This window comes from Aphelocoma coerulescens, chromosome 2 (genome assembly GCF_041296385.1).
Source record: "Aphelocoma coerulescens isolate FSJ_1873_10779 chromosome 2, UR_Acoe_1.0, whole genome shotgun sequence".
NCBI classification, from domain to species: domain Eukaryota; kingdom Metazoa; phylum Chordata; class Aves; order Passeriformes; family Corvidae; genus Aphelocoma; species Aphelocoma coerulescens.
Genome location: NC_091015.1, coordinates 39,192,178 through 39,212,836, shown reverse-complemented (window position 1 = coordinate 39,212,836; position 20,659 = coordinate 39,192,178). Strand labels below are relative to the sequence as shown.

The window sequence follows — 20,659 nt, the reverse complement described above, 5'->3', positions numbered from 1 at the left end:
CACAGGATGTTATTCCAAAACATAACCTTCCTCATACAGTTTGTTTGGAGATATGACCTATCACTGAGACAATAACAGTAGAAGTCTATCCCTGTAATTTTCTTTTGGTACCTAGGGAATGTCAACAGATAGTGTAGGAAACAAAGAAGCTCCACTTGCATATTACATTAAGTCCTGGCTAAAAGTGTCTTGCCTTGATAACATCCACCTTTGACCATGAATAAAACCAAATATGTCAAGACTATGGAGATATTATGGAGGGAGTCTACAAACATTTAAGTGAAAATGGACACTCTAATGTGACTGCTAGAATATAATCAAATTTGTAGCAACTGCTGCATTGATACAAAGCCACTTGAAAGATTTATGTTTAATATTTGGGTTTTGGTATGCCACTATTACCTTCTAAGATTTGAATTAATAAAAGTAACAGTGGCAGGGTGAATAGCAGTAAAACACACTCCCACGTGAAGGTCAGGCATGACTGTTTCATCAGGCAGAAGCAATGATGTTATTTACCACAGGAGTTTAATGTTGAAAACAGGAGTTTATTAGTAAAAGCATCTTAATTTATGTTTTAATACTGCTAATAACCTGTCATTTTCATTTTGGTAAGTGACTGATTTTTCAAAATATTTTCAGGTAATATTATCCTAAGCATCAGCTTAACCTCATCTCCCAAAATAAAAGTAGTCCACCTGCACAGATTATGGTCCTCTGTGTATTACAGAACCCCAGAATGGGTAAGGTCGGAAGGGACCACTGGATGTCATCTAGTCCAACCACCTGCTCAAGCAGGGTTCCCCAGAGGCAGAAATACATGATCCCAGCTGCAGCTTTTCTTTTTACACGGTCAACAGTACCTTGCCAAGGTGGCACAGGCAGGAGTTGCCAACAGAGTCATTTGGCACCACAACGGCTAAACCATGTCCTTGGCCTACATGCAAACATGGTTGTCTGGACTGGCACCAAAATTACCCCGGAGAGCAACTCGTCCTACTTGCTCCTCTACGCACCTACTCCTTGGGTCTATAGATCCTGCTTACTGATGCTTAAAATAGCCTGTCAACAGAGTTATGCTTTCTCAAAATAGAGTACAAGAACTCAGTGTAACAGTGCACGATGATCAACAAGTAACCATGAGTGACCGTGCTTTAGCTGCGCTGTGGGACCTGCTGAGAAGCAGGAACACCTATGTGTGCATGTTTATATGCACATTTATAGATTACGAGGGGAAGACAAAATGGTTTGACTTTAATATTCCTCTGTTGTGGAGCTACAATAATTGTCACAGCTTTCAATATGCACAATTACTTACATTTGTATTTCTTGAGGCTTTTGGGATGATTTAAAAAAGAAAAAATTAATTTAGACTCTCTTCACATACACTTGACACAAACCTCATCAGCTGGCCAGAAACCTACACATTTTTCCAATAGCCCCTTACAAAGATCACCTCAAGGAGCTGAGTATTAAAAGCATGGGGCTGTGGGGTTGCACAAAACAAGTATGTGTTTATCTGGCACGTATGTAATTTATGTCTCCTGTATAATCAAGTGATATTCTAGGAAATACTGCTTTCCAAAGCACAAATAGAAGAAAGAAATTGATCTGAAGCCCAGTTACACCAACTGGAAACTTTCCATTGCCTTCAATGGCTTTTGACCAGAGCGTGAATGCCTAAAATTAATCTTTTCACATGACTAAAGCAGGTTGTCCCTCTGAACTCAAGGGACATGCTGTGCAGGGGGCTCAATCCTGCTTGCATTTCTCAGGCAAGCAAGATTTAGCCCCAGCACAGCAGGTGACCTGAAAGTGTATGGCATGCTACAGGAGACAAATAGCTACTGCGGTGAACCTTGATGATACTGGAGATGACTGCGCCTAATAAAAACAGGATTTTTTTTATAAGGTGCAATTAAAATCCTGAGTTCAACTTTCAAGTTTCATATAATGAGATCAGTGTTTTAACAAATGGTAGTGAAAGTACCATTAAGGGAACTGTGATAGTAAAAGATTATCTGCAAAGCTGCAGCATATGCAGTGCACCTTTGTTCATTCAAAAAATTGTAAACGTCTACCCACCAGACTGTCTGCTCCAGAGAGTAAACCACTTAAAAGTCTCACTATTCCAATAAATGTGGTAAAAATACTTTAAAAATCTGTTTCATTACTGATAATGCTCTAATTCTGTCCATACACTGGAGTGTAATCATTTACGGTACTGACTCATGTTTTACTGGTAAATGACTCTGCCATAGCAACCTGTTTTTCCCCAGTAAAAAGTGTTTTATTTGCTGCCATGAAAACCACAGCTATCCACCCACTCAGATATGAGCACAACACTTACTGCAAATGTCACAACAACAATTATGAAACAACAGCAATGTGAGTCATGCGGGATTACAGAAAAACAAAGGATATTTTGGGTGATTTTGGAACACTCATCCTATTATTAGAAACTTCTGTCCTTTGCGTATCTGATGAAATATTGATTAGCTGTATAGCCTTTGAGAGCTGGCTAACACTAAGCTAGGAAAGAGATATGTAGGAGTTTGGCTGCTGTTAAACTACCAAAGAAAATCCCACTGAAATAAGAATCACTGAAGCTGAGATTTATGGAAAAATGTTTGAACCCACAAGACCACAGTACTAAAAGTCAAGTAACTAGAGAGGTAAAGAAATCCCCAACTGGATCCAGAAATGGAAGTCTGTAGTTTCAGCTTCTTAGCACATTTCACTGAGTGAAGTGACTGACGCCAGCATGAAGAGCTCAACTTCTAAAGGAACTTTTTAGGCTCATTTGAGCATCTTTGATTGTATGTTGGGGTTATAATTTTTGGTGTCTGGCACAGAAGTGGCAAATAATATGCAATGCAATGTTCTATTAGTAAGCAGAATAGAACTCTGCTGGTTCTTGCTACAACCTTTCCAAATCTCCAGAGACCACCGGCCTGACCAGACTGTATGTATTTCTGATGGTGCAAGTGTCCAGAAACTGTAACATGCAAAGTAACAAGTACCATGTATCAGTCTGAGACATTATTGCCCGTCCATTTTGTAGTATCCTCAAATCAATAAAAGATCCAATTGGGTAAGATTTCCTGTTTAATACAGCACGTAATAACAGCCACATATTACCAACTTCTATCTAACATCCCCAGTAGTAAAATACACAACTTAATTCCACTGAACTAGGATCTGATCTAATCCTAATGATGGATCTTACTCTGCATCATTTAAGTTTCTTACAATCACATATGGGGGGCTATGAGACAAGACCACATGTTAGCCATCAATGCAATTTTTTTTTCTTTTTGGTTACGGGCCAGAGAGAGGCTACTAATCAGTGTGCAGAGGTCACCCACCTGCCCCCTGGATCATAGTTCACACACACAATTAATTCATTATGGAGAAAAGTCACTGCTGGAGGTTGAACTGCCCATTCCAGGGTTTTTTTTAGGTGAATGTCCTGCCACTGACCTGGAGAAATAGCTCCATTAACTAAAACTCTGTTAAATCACCTTTTCTTATGCAATTTTTCTAACATAAATAGCATAAACCAACAATTAACAGAAAACCTTGCCACTAAAGCAGGAACTGTGGTAAGTATTGGCACTGGATACTGAACACTGTGGAATTTGAGTCTTTCTTAGTCAAATTCGTTTACTGTCCCTTTACAATACTGCCATGGAAAGCATGACTTGGGCATGTCATCTGTGCTAAATGAGGTTTATCACAACTGATTTACCATCTGCATTCCTGTTGTTATAGGCACGTATGTATGAAACAGAATAAAGAGTAGTTAAGATTCCTTCCGTTTACAATCTCACTTTACAAAACAAGTATTCAAGAATTCTGGAATGACATTTACGGTGGTTAAGTACTGCCTTGATAAGGAAACTGAGGTACAGCAAAATAAAAGGGAGATGTGACAAGGATTTTGTCACCTAACTCCAATACTGTGATTAAAGAAATCTACTTCAGCAGTCATCTGAACCTGGGACCACCCTAACTTGTAAGTGTTAGGATCACCAATGCCTAAACCACTGTTTTTTACCCAGTTCTTCATCAGCATTCAGCACTGAGTACCTCTTCAGGTCATCCCAGAAAGTAATATTCTTTCACAGCTCCCTCCCACTCTTCCAGTAGCATTACTGCTGCTTTTCCCCAATATTTTGTTACCAAAGAGTCTTCTAAACATGCATCTCAAACATACAGATATATCTCATATATGACGTACTTTGATGTCAGCCTGTAGTGTCCTGGTATCCCAATTACTCTGCTTGTGAGCATGATCAAATCTCCTCTTCAGTCTAGAAACCTGAGCAGTTATCTAAACAGTAATGAGTCTTACCTCAGCTTGAATGTTAGGTGGCAAAACTGAGGTTTCATTTTCTGTTGTACTGCTAGTCGGACCATTGCTTGGGGAACTGGGACCTGATCCAGGGGAGCTGCTACTGACTGAGGATTCTGAAAAACAGATTAAACATACATGAATTTCACCCTGGAAAGGTACATACGATCTTGATTAATTATATAACCTTTATAGCATAGGGCTTTTTTTGCTATTGAAAATATCTGTTGGTTACACTATTTACTTACATTAAAGACTCTTGACTCATCCTCCATTTCTTTGGTTTTCTTTTTACAACTAACAAGGAAAGATACTGTTGGTCTTTCCCCTTCTGATCTGTCTGTGTCACGTAAGAAGAATTTAGTATTTATTTTTCCCACAAAGATGGTTATGCTACTCAGTATCAGGCAGAAACACTGACACAGAGCTTGTAATGAGTAAAGAAAAGAAACTCTTTCCATTTTAATTGCCTAGAGTCCTTCCTCTGTAAGACACCAAAATGACAGAGATAGCAGGTATGTTGTCAATTCATGAGGCCTACTGCCATCCTTTCTGTCTAGGAAGGAGATGATCCCATTGTGGACCAATCATTACATACACAATTACTAATGGCAAAATATACACTTTCACTTCATCTTTGGCACAAATATAAAGGAATATTTACAGTATGCAAAGACATTTAAATAGGATTTGAAAGGCTGCATGCTATCTTGATTTAAAATGGCCCAAGTTCTGTCTAAGACAAAGGGGGAGAGGATAACCTCATTGTATGTTGTTGGATTGAGTTATTCTAATTCTAAACTGATATAAATTATAAACAAAAATTATATATATATATGATATATAAATTATATTTATGTAATGGAAACAGTTAAGAAGGTTAAAGATGGAAGAGTAACCCACTAGTGGAAGTAACCCAATTTCATGGGATAGCTTTCAAATTAAAGCACTCAAGAAGTTAAAGTAATTAATATTTAAATGTGGCAGCAAATATTCTATAGTTACTTCTTTGCTTATTCACTCTTTATTCCTTAGTTCATGCAAAAATACATTTTCACTTTGACTGACATTACAGGAGGCTTCCTAGCTTTTACTTGGACCTTTTACTCTTTGATTTACTGAAGTGACTCCATATCTAGCTGTACTAACTGGTCTTGTAGAAGGTCTTGCATTGTATTTTCAATAGGAATCACAGAAGTGGCGACACACAAGCTTAATGTTTTTTTCTCATTTTTTAAAAATTAAAATAGCACTTTTTGCATAAATAGGCATTTAAATAAAGGGCTATTTTCAGTTAAAAGAATAAAAAGCAAGGGGAAAAAGACTTCAGGCAACAATGTTTAATCAGGGTTATGAAAGGTCCAAAATGTCATATAGCCAATATTAATAATTGTAACAGCAATCTGAAAGGCTCCGAGTTATTGTCAGATCTAGGAGAAGAAGACATCTAGTTTCATGTTTCTGCTCTTTCAGTAGCATCCAGAAAAAAACCCTCCAGTGATAAATATTTCACTTTATTCCTTACTTGTAAGTGTGCAAACTGTAAAGAAATCAGCTAAAACTAAGAAGTGGATATCAAGAACCTCACAGAGGCTTCAGTACATGGAATTAATAAATTAGCTGTAGAAAAATTATAATCTGGAAATGATTTATAAGGAAACTACTTTATTTAGTAAATTTCATGCCTCCATTCACATCTATGTTCCAGTTTCACACATGACATACTGTGTAAAGTTGTCACAAGAATTGCATTTACAGGGATACTGATGTGAGTTTGTTCAAGCTGTTTTTTAATTCCATCTTGGTGTGACACAATTCTGATATATCAAGTGAATTCAGATATGTCTGAATAAAGATATGGTCTGATCATTTCAAAAAGCCATGAAGCTACTAAATATCAATGCGAAGTCAAGGCAAGAATCATCAAGATAAGGCCAAATACTGCAAATGCTCATTTTGTTTAGCAAACAGTTTCAATTCTGAAGTACTACCACTATTCTGTGAGCTGTGGCAACTGATACAGAATTTCCTCATTCTTAATTACCTGTCACCTCAAAAAGACGTTTCTTGAATGAACTGACATTTCCATCCTTCCTCCTGAGTAAAGGACTGCTTCTCCTTTCCGTCACCTTTTGTTTTAATCTTGAACGTACCTTCAAATTTGGCTCTGAAGCTGGAAACGAAGAGAAGAAAATATGTGACTACAAATCCAATTTCTGGCTTGTTTCAGACACCACTGACCCTGTATGACCTCATCTGATCCAAGGAGGGCTTGGAAGCAGAGATTTTGCTGCCCAACCTTCCCAGCCATCCTGTTGCTCCTCATAGAAGTTCATTTTAGATGGGAAGCTAGGAAAGAGAGGAAGAGAGCTGAAGAACTTCCGATCCCAGTATTTTTCTCATTCTCTCTTGTAGGTGAAAAATTTTTTCCTCTCTTGTAGGTGAAAACTTGGAAAACACAGCTTGGAACTTGGAATGTTATAATGGATTAAGGTCTAATTGCAGAAACAGAGAGAAGCCTCCACTGGTGCCTTTTGATTTCTCTGAGAAATATAAATTACGACAAGCCTTGCTGGCAGAACATTTCTTGGTCAGTGATTTTAGGCCCAGAATTTTAGTGTTTTCTGAGTAACACACCAAACAACTAGATTTATGACAGTGTCCTAAGAACATTTACAGAGAAAAATATATGCTCTGAAAATGAAGAAGTAGGGTTGATTCTGAGAAAACCTAGGATTATATTTAATGCACCTTGGGCAAGTTCCACCCTTGTTTCCTTAATGGACGCAGTCTTTTCATATGAAGGCCAACTCTGCTGTGCTTTTTATTTTGTAGTATTTTTAGCATGATAAAATGTTTCATGTAGTCATTTATCTGTTCGTCAAGTAAACCCTAAATCAAACAGACTGCTAAGAGCTAGTGAAAGATAATTATGGAATAGAACTTGTTTATATTTCCCTTCCTAGAACTGAGGATTGGCTAAGCAATATCTCAAAACAGAGAGAGCTAGAAACTGGGATCAGTTCTTTCTCCTATGCACAGACTTAAATCCAGCCTCAAAGAAGGAACAAGAGTTAGCAGAAAAACAAAATAAATTATATCTTCACTCAATTCAGAATTACACCTTTTGTCACTTTAGGACAGGAACTCAATCCTACACTTCTAATTCTAGTCCCTGCCCATCATGTGACATTGCACATCTTTTTTCCTCCTGTCCCACCTGTTCCTTCAGGGATGGGGAGGCTAGAAATGGTCACTGGAGAGCAAAGGGGCTGCACCCCACTACAGAGCTGCTGTGACCAGCAGTACCTGCTGTCACACACTGGCCTTTGTCACATACTGCATTGCACGTGGCAAGCACTGCCCTCTGAAGACCCTCTGCCTTGAGTACATTTCAGACCAAGATACACAGGCCAGCACAACAATGGAAGTCTTTAATAATAAACATATTAACTAGAAATTTCTTTTTTATCACCTACTACCACTGTTAAGATGAATGGTTCAAACAATCAAGTACAGATGACTTGTTTGCTATCTAAGATACCATTTGCAATGAAACTGAAAATATAAAATATAATAATGGGCTACACTACATGCTATCACCACAGATCTCACCAGGCGTGATGACATTTAATAGAAAAGGTGTTCACTCCTTTTTCACTTAACATGTATTTCCATTTCTACTATTCTGTACCCCCAAGAATCAGAAGAATATGTCTGTACATATTCTGTCTCTGCATCTGTGACAGGTGAATGTGACACAAATCCTCTGCAACACTCAGTGGAGAAATTCTCCACTTCTATGTGAATATTTCATACTCAGTCACAGTAATTTCCTTTCTGTTTTTACCAAATTCCCATCATATTCAGCATTGGAATCCATCATATAAGCACAGAAAACAAACTTGAAAGTCAATGTATGAATTATGAGCCATCCGAGAAGATGCATTTAATATTAAAAGATATGGAGAAGAGTAGTTTTAAAATTATAAAATAAACCTCACAATACAAATCAAAGCCAATGTTTGAAGAATGTTTGCTTCAAATACTGGTTTTTCTGAATGTTGTCCCTGAGACACGGCCAGCTCCTAACATGGTACTTACGAGGACACAATGACTAGCAAAAAGAATTCAGTGGACAAATTATACAAATCTAAGCACTTTGAGGATATCTGGTCCAACGAAAAAATGAAGAACTGGACACTGGTTTCTTGATTCCCAGCAGTGGCTGAGGCATTGGCTTGGTGCGTGACTGTAGAGGTCACCGAACCATCCTGCTCCACCCAAAGCTGGGGCAGAATTACTGTTCACTGAAAGAGGTATGGATCACAACAGCAATCCTATGTGCTTCAGTGCACTCCTACATGAGGGCAATAATAACACATCTATAATTGTCAACTCTCTTCTGACAGTTAAAAAGGCAAAATTAAGTATTTTAAGCTTCAAATACGGAGCTGTGGATTGCAATTATAAATGTATATACATATATGTAGACAGTGACTGCCTCAAAGCACGTAAGTAAGATCCTTGTCAGAAACTGAAATGTGGATGTTAGCAAAAAGTGAAAATAAATTTTTCAAACCCTTTTTTTTAAATTAAATTGTTCCCCTAGTATTTGCAAGACACTTGGAAAGTCTTAGTGGCAAATGGTCCAGAATTATTATAATTAATCTGCTTTATGTTTCAAGTGAGTATTTGGCTCAATGCTTTAACTAGTGGCTCTTAGAAGTGGTTCTACAGAGGGGTAATGTTCAAAATAACTGTTTTGCATTAGCCACCCCTAAAGAATTTCTACTGCACATTATTTGCTCCTTTGCTCAGCTTAATTAATCCATTGCCACAGCTGACTATGTTCATCACACAAAGTCATTCTCCATGGGGAAAAGTGTCACATGGGGAGTCAATGCCAAATAACTTTTGAGGCTAAAGATTTATTCCCCAGCTTGCTGCAAAGCAGCTTTCTCAAGCAAATACAAGCCCCTAAGAATTACCTTTTTTTGCTACAGTAATACCACAAAATTATTGAAAAGACCATCAGGGAGTCTATATGGTGATTCAACCATAAACCAAGACACTGACACAGCAAGAAAATTAATGCGTGTGGCTAACTTGCTATACACTGAACATCCCACTATGGTCCAGAACTCAAAGCCAAATCAATTCTACCCCATATAGCAGACATCCTGTATCTCACCTTCCTGAGAAAAGAGGCCTCTCTAAAGTGGTGGAGGTGCTGAATGGGGTGGGGTTTGCTGGTCTGCAGCTACAGCGGACTGAATCACCTGACCAAGGAACCCAAATGACACAGACAAGAGAAAAACAAGAGCACGTGGCCAGGAATGTGGCCATGAGGATGAGGAACACAGGATGGCAAATTTTCATGGCAGGAGTCTGGTTGGTTGGGCTATGAATCTAAAATATTGCTAAGAAACAGTATACAGCTGATATTGGTTTAGCTGGTCTCTATTAGGCTAACCTCTTTCTAACCTCTTTGCTGCACAAATCTTTGCACTTCTATTATATTTAGCATTTTGGAACAAGTAATAATTGTCACTTGGAGAAAGTGAACATACATTGTTTGAAAGTGTTTTGTTGCAAAGAAAACAAGAAGACACAGCTATTTTCTCTGAAGGCAATCAAAGCTCATGTTATTGATCGCAACAGAAATCAGCTGATACTCATTTGAGTGATTCACTCGAGAGGATTTCAGGAAAGACTAGTTAAAAATTACTTTGTTTATGTAGCTGTAGCATAATTTGGAATAATGAGATGTTACAGTAGTATGGCTTGTTCATTTTTATTGCTATTACCTGGCTTATTCTCTCTTTAGTGCTGGTAATTATGGACTGGTATTACTCTTTAAATGATTCAAAGTGGGAAACAGATAAGAAAGATACTACAAGCAATCAAAGTACTGGTTACTTAACATCTTGCCATGACTTGTAATTATCTCTACAGAACTAAGAACTTCTGCTGTAGGGGAAGGAGAAAAACAGCGTCTCAATTATCTTTCTCATATTTTATAGTGGCTTCATAGAGGAAGAAAGAATAATGTAAGTGTACTCTTAAAATGGAAAATATACAGGCTTCTATGTAGGTACAAATTAATTTCATCACATGAGCCATCACTGATCAGGTGAAAGAAAGCTAGTCTCTCCTAAGAAGCAGGATACTCAGATACAAGCACAAGAGATAGGAAAATTATTAGGTGAAGTCATTATGTCCTATACTCCATTTTGCTTAATATTAGCAATTTGTAGATACTAGCATTAAAGAATATAGCCTGGGGCCAGATTGCTCCCAAATGAGCTGAGGTTTTCTTGACAGGGCTTTGCTTCACTGTTTCATTTTATTAAACATGCAGAGGTATTTAAGAAGAAGGAATGAAAATCCTTTTTACGCATGGGGAGAAGACATATATATGAAGAGAATGTAAAAGACAACAATGCATTACTTTCTGATGGTTCCTGGAACACAGTAGTACTTTTGTATCAGAAGAGCGTGTGCCAACTTCAAATCAGCATTTAATGAAGCCAGGCAGGAAATGGGGGATGGGAGAGGGTGCATAGCAAGCAGGTCCTCATCTCGAGGCTAAAGCCATATATAGGAAACCTGAAGAACAGAAAGTGAGCTTTTGTCCAGATTTCGAAAGGCTCTAAAGTGAAAGCATTTCCTTTTCCTCACAAGCAGGCTGGCTTAGAAAAGCTGTGCGGCAGTCGAGGTAAATGATGCTAAATTTGGCTAAAAAGATTCCAACACCAGCATGAGCAACACTGGCAAAACTTACTTGGGAAAGAAAAATTGTTCACCATTGCCCAGGCATCAACTGCTATCACTAAGACTATTTTTAAAGCAGCAACCTGAACTTCCTGAACATAATTAGGTCACCAGAAAAAATTAAAAAACGAAGACTTCAAGATCTTAACGTAAATCTTCACAGGTATTCTCCATTTCTTTAGCTATACTTTTTTAAGCTGTGAAGAGTCATATGTGATACTGACTTCAATATATTCTGTGCTGTACTCCATGCAGGAGTTTGGGGTTTTCTTCTGGCTCGTATCTAACCAGTATCAATAATTGAACACACAGTCAAGATATCTGTTTATTCACACCACACAGGTTGATATACTAGAGACTCATGTACAGACAAGGATTTTGTGCTGTACAACACACAACCATGACACTCCATGCCTGAGACAGCTTAAAGTTACAGCACAAAATAGGAGGTATGGTACAGACCATCAGAACTGCAGGAAAAAAACATTAAGATGGCACTGGTTAGCACAATGGGGGTATTGTCAGCATACCACTGGTTTATCCTTTGTCAAGTTTCTTTCTAGCACTCTGGAAATTGAAAATTTTCAGGACAATACTGCATGTGGATAATGAGATCACTTGGAGATTTCTGTTGTGATTTCTCCTGAAGCAGAAAGGGCAGAATGGGAAAAAAAACCACACTGTGAAGAGATCCTCATTTTTTCAGGTTCATCACATAGCTCAACAGGTTCCTGGTCCATGCTGTGGGCTTCCAGTCACCCTGGTAATACACATAAGTAATAAAGCAGCCTGCCTGCCTATGCTATGCCTGGACCTGGAGACCAAGGAAAAGGTCAAATTCCACATTAATACTGCAACAAAATCAACCAGAACAGACATATCTTAGGCTCCTTAGAAGCTGGTCTGAAAGTAGTGGGCTAAGCAGAAACTTCCCAGTTTCCCCTTCAGTTGATGAAGGCAGAATGAAATGCACAAGACACCCTTAAGTAAAACAGAGAGGATAAATGTGAAGATAATCTGGGCTTCCTCACCAAAACTATGGATGCAACCAAAGCCTGGCAGAAAGCTGGAGGGGCAGAGAGACACAGGTCAGGGACTAAAGCTGTCTCCAGCTTCCTCAGCAGCTTTGTGAAGAGTTGTGAATGAGTCTGTCCTTCTGAGAGACCTGGTGGTCTCACAGCCTTTACGGCACAGGTTTCTCACAATCATGTGACTATTCTCTGCTCTGAATGAAGTTTCTGCTCGCTGCTCTGCCTTCCTGTAGGCTGCCACAGAGTGGTTCAGCCACCTCCACATGATTATATAAAGCACAGGCACAATGAGCAGTGCCTCTGCCTTCATAAACGACTGACTGACATTTGCTTTAGAAGGCCACATCCCAATAGAAGACAATATTGGACAACGTACACATGGACATTCTCCCCACTGGATGATAGACTGGAAGACACCTGCATGCAGTGTAATTCTGTGGGTTCAATGACTTCTCAGTTCTGATGATTTAAAATGCCACTTCTAAAACAGTTTTAAATTAGATTCATGGGACTGAAAGCTATTTACACATGCCCTCTAAAGCTCTCCCAAGAACTACATGGACCTGACGGCTGGGTGGTCCCAACAAGGCAGGAGAACCAGATACAGCAGCACAGGACGGAGACACTTTGTTTTTCTGGCTTGCATCACCTAATGGGTTTTCAGGATACACTGAAACTGTTTCCTGCACAACCATTCACTTTGTGGGGAGTGCTGGTCATATGTGAAACCCTTTAGTCCTTTGCTTTATTTTACTTCTGTAAAAGGTAGAATGCTTTATTTTTTCAGACTAAGGTAAATATCCATTCCCTAAATAAAAAAACAGGTTTAGTGAAACACATGGTAAAAGAGCTAATTAGATTAGAGGGGATCTTGCAGCCCTTTTGCTCTCTTCAGGCTAAGGAAACCAATTTAACAAGATTAGCAAATTTTCATTAATTTTCTAAAGCAGGTTCAAAAATGAAATAGCCCCTGAAGCTACTTTAAATATCTAACTTTTCCTTGTTATTCACTGCAGTCTGTATGAAACATAAAATATTTGTTTCATTACCTATGCAAACAAGCATTATCTTTCTAGGCATAATTTATTGAGTTAGATGTAGAAACTATTGTACTGCTTGGATTTAGCTAGAATTGGAGATCTTGAATATCTGAACAATATGATATATTTCCTGTTGATATATGATCTTCATGTAACCTATAAGGCAAAAGAACAGGTCTCTTGATAGAATTTTAAATAAATTCTAATTTTTAGCAAAGAAAAAGCATCTCCTTGGATTTGCACCACAGGGTTATACAGCAGTTTCAAGGAGGCCATGGTTTTACTGGGCCTTATGAGTCGTCATTGTATCTCAAGTCTGCTGAACCCATAACACATCACTACTGTGTCAGGTCCACCTTAATATTCTTATGGGTAAAATAATATCCTTTTCCAATAATAAGTAGGGGATTAAAAAGCAAATACTACTTCACTGTCTTAAACCATAGAATTAAAGAATAAGAATAGTTTAAAATTCATTTTCATCTTCTCTGCACATCATCAAATTCTGTAATTTTATGACACCATTATAACACTTTCTGGAGCCCACTTGCATCTGAGTTCTCAGGAGGTGTAGAGGAGAAAGAAGATGATGAAACAGGCGCTTGAATAGAGGGTATCCCTCATTTGAATGGTAATAATTCAAAAAATAAATTAAGATATGCATGACTGGCAGTCCTTCTGGTTAGGTCTCCACTGGTAGTTCTTACCCTTTCTTCTGACCATCTACACCAGTTGGTTCTAGCTGGGAAGAAGTAATGGGAATATAATATCATACTTTCTGCAAATATAGCAAATCCCCCTCTTCAGCCTAAATCCCCCTCTCAAATCCACTGAATCCCAAGAAAAAATACTCTCTTCAGTGAAGAACTGCCAGAGATAATCCCCTAGCCCCCAAAGTCAAAGCTTTTGCCAGGGTCACCATTTGAATCCTAATATATGATCCATTTTTTATAGAATAAAATAATATAGTTGTTCCCCAAGCCCCATAAAAGAAGGAATTAGTTCATAGGGTGTTTAAATCCCACAGATTTTGATCTAGGAAAATATCCAGGAGTGATAACTCACTGATGTCAGGCAAAAAGTACAATCCAGTATTTCATCAACCTTCAGAAATTAATGATGAAACACCAACAGCTTCTCCCCAGTTTAACAGGACATCAGCATTATCAGGAAATACGAGCTGGTTAGGTCTAGACTGCTGAATTGTATTCCAGAGTTGTCCAAAAGCAACAGGATGCCAAGAAAACAAAAGCAACCAAAACACATTATATCTTGCTCTCTAGAAGATGAGAACCATAGGCCAAGTTCATCTCAAAAGTAGGAAGGCACTTCAGCTCCAGTGAAGATAAATGAAGATAAAATTGGCTCTGAAGTAGTTTGGACATTGAAGGGATGTGTGTTTTCTTGAACTTCTGTAGGCAAGGCCAACTTTGTGAAGGTATCTCTTCATGTTAAGCAAAGTGAGAAGAAAAACCCCACGTTTGAAGTTTTAATTGGACATCCATGCTGCACCTTAACAACTATACTGAATTAAAATAAATTTACTTTTAGATAGGTTCTTTATGCTCTGGGATATAATTCCAGTCCCCTACAACTTAATTAGCTAAATATACAATGTAACCTTCCATCTGGTAGAGTAATTTAACAGGAATAATTGTGCACCACCATAACTCAACAAGACACTGAGGAAAACCATTGAAATGCTATTTCCTTTCCTTTGGAAGAGAATTATGTACAATTTCAGCATGCTTTGCATTTCTAACAGTTAAAGCCAACAGGGAGGTATCACTCTCATTTATATTACTTTCCCATGAGAAAATCAAAAGCAAAGTACAAAGCTTATGCCTTTGCTCATGAATGGCTCTGTAATACTTACTTGGCTTTAGCCACAACATGTTATTTGGCAGCTAAACCCCTTAATTAAAGTTGTGGGTTTGAATAGATTTTTCAGTGAAACTATGTTTTGCAGGATTTTGGAGAAGTGCACTTTTTACTAACCGATATCTTCTATTTTGGATGATCCCATACCATGTGATTTCTACTTCTGACTTCTCTGTTTCTCTCTTTTTGCCATCTTTTAGATGGTCTGGTTTACTTTTCTAAAAGTTTTCAATCGCCTCTGCTCTAGATACAGTGGAATAAAAATCCCAGTCCTACTGAAATCAAACAGGACAGTTTCTACGACTTCAAAGAGTCTCAAATTTTATATGCAGTATTTTGTAACTTACTTATCCAGAGGGAACAAACTTTGAAATACCCATTAAAAACATTCCACTTCATTTTCAGTGGACACTATGCTCTTAAAATGCTTTAGATTTTAGGACTGCTCCCTGTTGCTTATTGAAGCTGTTTCTTTAGGTTCAAAAGTCAGAAAGGTGTCTAGTATCTGATTACCTGGTTATCAACAAGTTATGCAGGCTACTTCCTAATGCTAACTTTTAAAGCATTTTTGAAAACATACACAGTTAGTGTAAGAAAACTTTTATGTAATCACCTGAAGAACTTCATAATTCAATTTTGGTTATACGCTGGGCAGTAAAAGAACGAAGACAGTATTTTGATCAAGATTGTATAATTAGTCTAGTTATGAAGAAGGGTCAGTAGGATCATAGAGTAATTACTGGCAAAACAGAACATAATATATGCACAAGTAGTGGGATTTTTGCTAAAAGAGAAATACAGTGAATCTGGAAACTGAGTAAGTTTTTTACCCATGCATAAAAAACTTGCTTTTTGCAGTTAAAAGTAAGTGTTAAATAAAATACATTAGAGAAACAACCTTCCACTGATGGGAAGACTATGATGGTCTTCATGAGAATCATTCTGGTGATGACTCCTGTTGAACCCTGGTGCAGGCCCTGGCAGCTTTCATGATACTGAAGCATACCTACACAAGTTCTTTTCTCTTTGACAGTGTCATTAAGCCTACCCTAGCACTCATTTTTATTTCGTTTTAAGCTATCTCAAAAAAATTCTCCTCTAACTTGAATTCAATCAGAATGACAGGGCATTCCTCCTCAGCCCCATCTTGGGAGGGCTCTGATGGGCTGGAGACAACAGCAGCCCTGCACAGTAGCTACAAGGACATCACATTTCCTTTGAGCTGCTGGCTCCCAGGGCCTGGGACACTTGTTTCATTCATTACATGAATGCAGAAGCTTCGCTTCTGATTCACTCTGCAATTGCAAGTGAAAGCTTCTTCTCTTTCTAAAACCTCCTACTACTAATTACATGCTCTGAAGTTATTGAAACTGAATTTGGGAATGCTAAAAACGTTTGGTGACTATTGGGAAGAGGAGTAATCATCAGGATACCTTTTTTCCTTGTCACTGTGATAAGTATTGCTTTCTTCTGGGCACATTACCCAGTCCAAATTTGTTGAGATGGTTCACCAACCCAGGAAAACAAGGACTCTGGAGAGGCAGGAATGCTTAGCATCCCTGGAAAATGGGATAAAATTAGGAGAATCATATGTTTGCCTCACTTCCCTGCTTCAATAAACAAAGTGCCTCTCCCATTTATTGTGCTCACTCATAAATTCAGAGAAAAATAGCACTTCACTGAGCTGGACTTCTTCATTTTGGCAGACATGGTAATTGAGGGTTTTAGATACTCTAACCCTTTTTTTAAAATGAAAACCAAAAGAAATCCAGCTTTTCAGTTCCTTCACAAGAGTGTTTTCCTAGAAAATGCAAACAGAAATAAAATTTGGTGGCACAAAAGGGGAAAGGAGAAAAACCTTCACACACAAAATGTTTTTCTTCTAAGTTTCAACTACTCCAGTAAACTACTGAGTCACTAAGAGCACAAAGAAAATATTCTAATTAATTTCTTTTCTTAAAAAATTATGTCTGCTGAGTTCTCATTCAGGAATCTTTCACTCTCATTTACACAAGAGCTACACTGTTATTCTACTGCCTAACCAGGTTAACTTAATATGGTTTTTACAGAGTGATCTTCATGGCTGTGCAGGACAGCCTTCTTCCTCTCTTTCATCACAATATTAAACAATCCTTCATCTCCTCTTTTTTCCTGTATGAAATTACACAACTTCTCCTATCCAAGGAAGAACCTCATACTATTTGCTATTAAAAAAATCCCATGCTATGTTTCCATCGAGTATGCCTCCAATTTCTGGAAAGTGAGCTACAAACATCTTTTCAAATTGTTATATTGTGAGAGATCTTCAGTTCCCTAAGCACAATGCAACTCGTAAGCTTACAACTCCATCTGCAAAGAAAGATTCAACTGGCACAAAACCAAAATAAATAGAAATACTGATTGACATTCCCGTTCTTCCATGATTGTTTTAAACTCAGGAAAGAAAAAACAGTTCATACTTGATATGATGATGTCCCCAGGAATTTCTTCCAAAGAAAGCCAAAACATGAAACAAAATGCAGAAATTTCACCTACAGCAACAGTTTTGAAAAGTACGCAGCTTTGGCCAGAGAGTGAACCCTTATTGGAACTTTTGCTGGTTTGTATCAACAGTTGCACACAAAAAATGAAATTTTAAAGATTGAAGAAAATGCTCATGTTAGAGCCATTTGCCAGAATTTCTGCATTTCGACATGGTAAAAAATAATAGAAAAAAAATCTTTGAAAAGATCTTCTACCCTACCACCCCATGTTGCTTACTGTGTTTTTGTTAGTTTTAGAGTAACCTCATAAAGAGGATAATATTTTCCCGGACAGATAATCACAGAATAGAGGAGCTCAACAAGCAAAAATTCCCCGTATTAAATGATCAGGTTTTCAAAAGTACATGGCTCCCATCAGAGCTCTTAAAACAGTCAGTATGAATTTCAAAAGTGTTCAGTAATAGGGAGGTATTTTCAAACCTCTCTGGGTAATTTAGAAGCATTAGTCTCATTGAAAGTTAATGAGCCATGTGCTGCTCAGTCTTTTGGGTGCTTTGCAGAAAACACATGTTATAACTGGTATCCATGGTGCAAGTTTTGGGAATTTTTAAAATTTGATCTTATGCTGTTTACACTAAATTCTGCTTGTAGCTACAGATGTGTAGCTTCTCCTTATGGTATATTTATCTATCCAGTGAAGCAATAGGTCCCCTTGCTCTGCTCTTTTCAAAGTCTGTCAACGCAGAACATCTGAATGCAGCTGTGCAAAGAGTTGCATATTCTGGCCTCTAGCCCCTAGGACAGTCCCAATCCTCCATGCAGCTAAACTTTGTGAAGCCCACTGCTGACAACTTCTGCTGCATCTTGTACAGAAAGGAACAATCCACATGGCTGAGACTTGATGAGTAACCACAGTCACTGCACTAGGATGTTAGCTCAGGTATCTAAGTGTAAACACTGACAGAGCAAGACTCAAGTCTTTCCCCTAGCTATCTATGCATTCCATCATTCTAGATGCTAGAAGAGTGAAAGCTGCAGAGAATATTTTCATTTGTACCATTCTCTCAAAATTAATTTTTAAAAGATTAATAAGGAGATACCACTTCCGGACTAATTAAGCAAAGATTAAATGGATTACTGAGCAATAAAGCAAGCAAGCAAAACTCATGATTTACAATGCCTGTGTGACACTTGGTGCTCCCTTAGCACTGAAAAACACATTAGGATGTCAAGAAAGAATCATTCAGCTTTGTTGCACATTAAATCTGATCTCAGAGTACTTGATTCAATCAGACTTATCTTACAAGAGCATTTTATAAAATTGGAGAAGAGGAAGATACCTCTGTATCTTATACTAAAAAGACTAAAAAAAAAAAAAAAGTAACATAAAAAGCAAAACAAAGCTGTGATTAAAAGCCACAACAGGTATTCCTTTCTTAAGGCTGAAAGGAATGTGAGGTCTGCTTTCATATGAATTGCTGACTTCACGCAGGTTCAGCACCACAGAGGGTTTACCAGGAGCCAGTGGCAATAAGCGTTCATAGCCTGAAGGGAAGGAAAAGAGGTTCACCCCTCATGGCAAAGGTCAGATTTCTGCAGCCTTACAGCCTGTCCATATACATGAGTGTTCGTGGGACATCTTTGTCTAGTAAGGTCCCGTGGGGATGACACAGGCTCCGCAATGTCCCCTCTGCCTGGAGGATGGCCCTATAGCCACCCAGATCAGTTTAGGGTCATTTGACTTGTGTCGATTTGGTTCCTGTTGCTTTTACTCTCAACCTGATGAACAATCATTGAAAACTTTGTGGGGATGTTGCTGAAGGCTGGAATTAAACAACTCTAATACACAGAGAGACTGGATGTGTAAACAGGATATTAACAGTTGCTATTTTCACGGATATGGAGAGCTATCAAATATCCTCTGTTGTTAACATACAGCATGCTGTACACTTCATTTATATTTGCTTATCAGAATCACTATGTCAATGTCATAGAAACAGTTATACTAATGATTATATTAGTATTTGTCTATTTATTCTGTAGATATCTTTTCAGAGAGTCATCATGTCCTTTGTTCCATTTTGGAACTGATGCACTGCATGCCCAAATATTTGGAATAACATATAGAAAACATCTGGATTTAATTATATTATAGTCCTCTTATGCAGACAATGGGAATTGAATTAAGGAATATTTTGAAACCCCCACAGAGATATAAAAGTATTAGCAGCTGCACGAGAACTTTACTGTTACAAAGTTTGAAAATGTTTTGTTTTACTGATCAACAGTCTGACACATCATAAATATCAATCACAACGTTTAAGATATATAAACATGGGAGAAAAATTAAAGCTTGCATTTCAAATATATGTAGATGGATTCACAGCATTTAGAAGATGTAGAATGCATCATTTTGTTTAAAAAATGAAAATGTATCATCTATTGGCACAGAAAATAGATGTTACACAGTGGCATTAAGCAGAGAACCACATAAGGGTTTATCGTGATGAACAGCCTGAACAAGATTTTATAGAATCTTGTTATATTGCCACCATATTGTACAAAGAGTAATTCAGCTACAAGAAATTAGCATTTTGCTTTTCATGCTTCCATTCCTTTGAAAATATTTGGGGACATAATATGAGCTTAGAGAGTCTGCCCCAAAGTATTAGATACAGGCTGGATTTTCTCTCTGAATGTATGCTGGTTCCAAATGCCACTACTTTTCAAGTCAGTTTTGCAGTTAGTTTTAAATCTCCCAGTGGCTAAATCACATTCAAAGGCTGTTAGCACAGTAGGGGGTCAGACTTTCTCTCTGAACGTAACTATATCACTCAACAGCAGACTCATGCAATAAGCGATCTAATGTTTTCTTTTCCTTCCCCCCCCTCCTCTGAGTGTCTCCCTGCATTCCTGGATACCAGTCACTGCACCAAGGTCCTGAGGCAACAGCCACATGGACTCCACTGCCATTCTAGCTTTCTTTATGGTGCAGAAAAAGCTAAGTCTACAGTTCACCTGCTGGCAAGACAAAATATTCAATTGTTAGATCTTCTAAAATATTCTAAAATATTCAAAAAACTTCAAAAT

At 38.0% G+C, this 20,659-nt stretch overlaps 1 protein-coding gene across 4 annotated transcripts in view; it reads right to left on the bottom strand.

Moving 5' to 3' along the window:
• Positions 1 to 20,659, bottom strand: part of HDAC9 (histone deacetylase 9) — a 274,226-nt gene that overhangs the window by 198,330 nt on the left and 55,237 nt on the right. For all 4 annotated transcript variants that reach the window (XM_069007080.1, XM_069007076.1, XM_069007077.1 and 1 more), the window contains exons 6-7: positions 6,402 to 6,530; positions 4,358 to 4,473 (exon numbers count right to left, since the gene is read on the bottom strand). In XM_069007080.1, the coding sequence (XP_068863181.1) occupies positions 4,358 to 4,473; positions 6,402 to 6,530 (245 nt within the window). The remainder of the gene's footprint in view (positions 1 to 4,357; positions 4,474 to 6,401; positions 6,531 to 20,659) is intronic.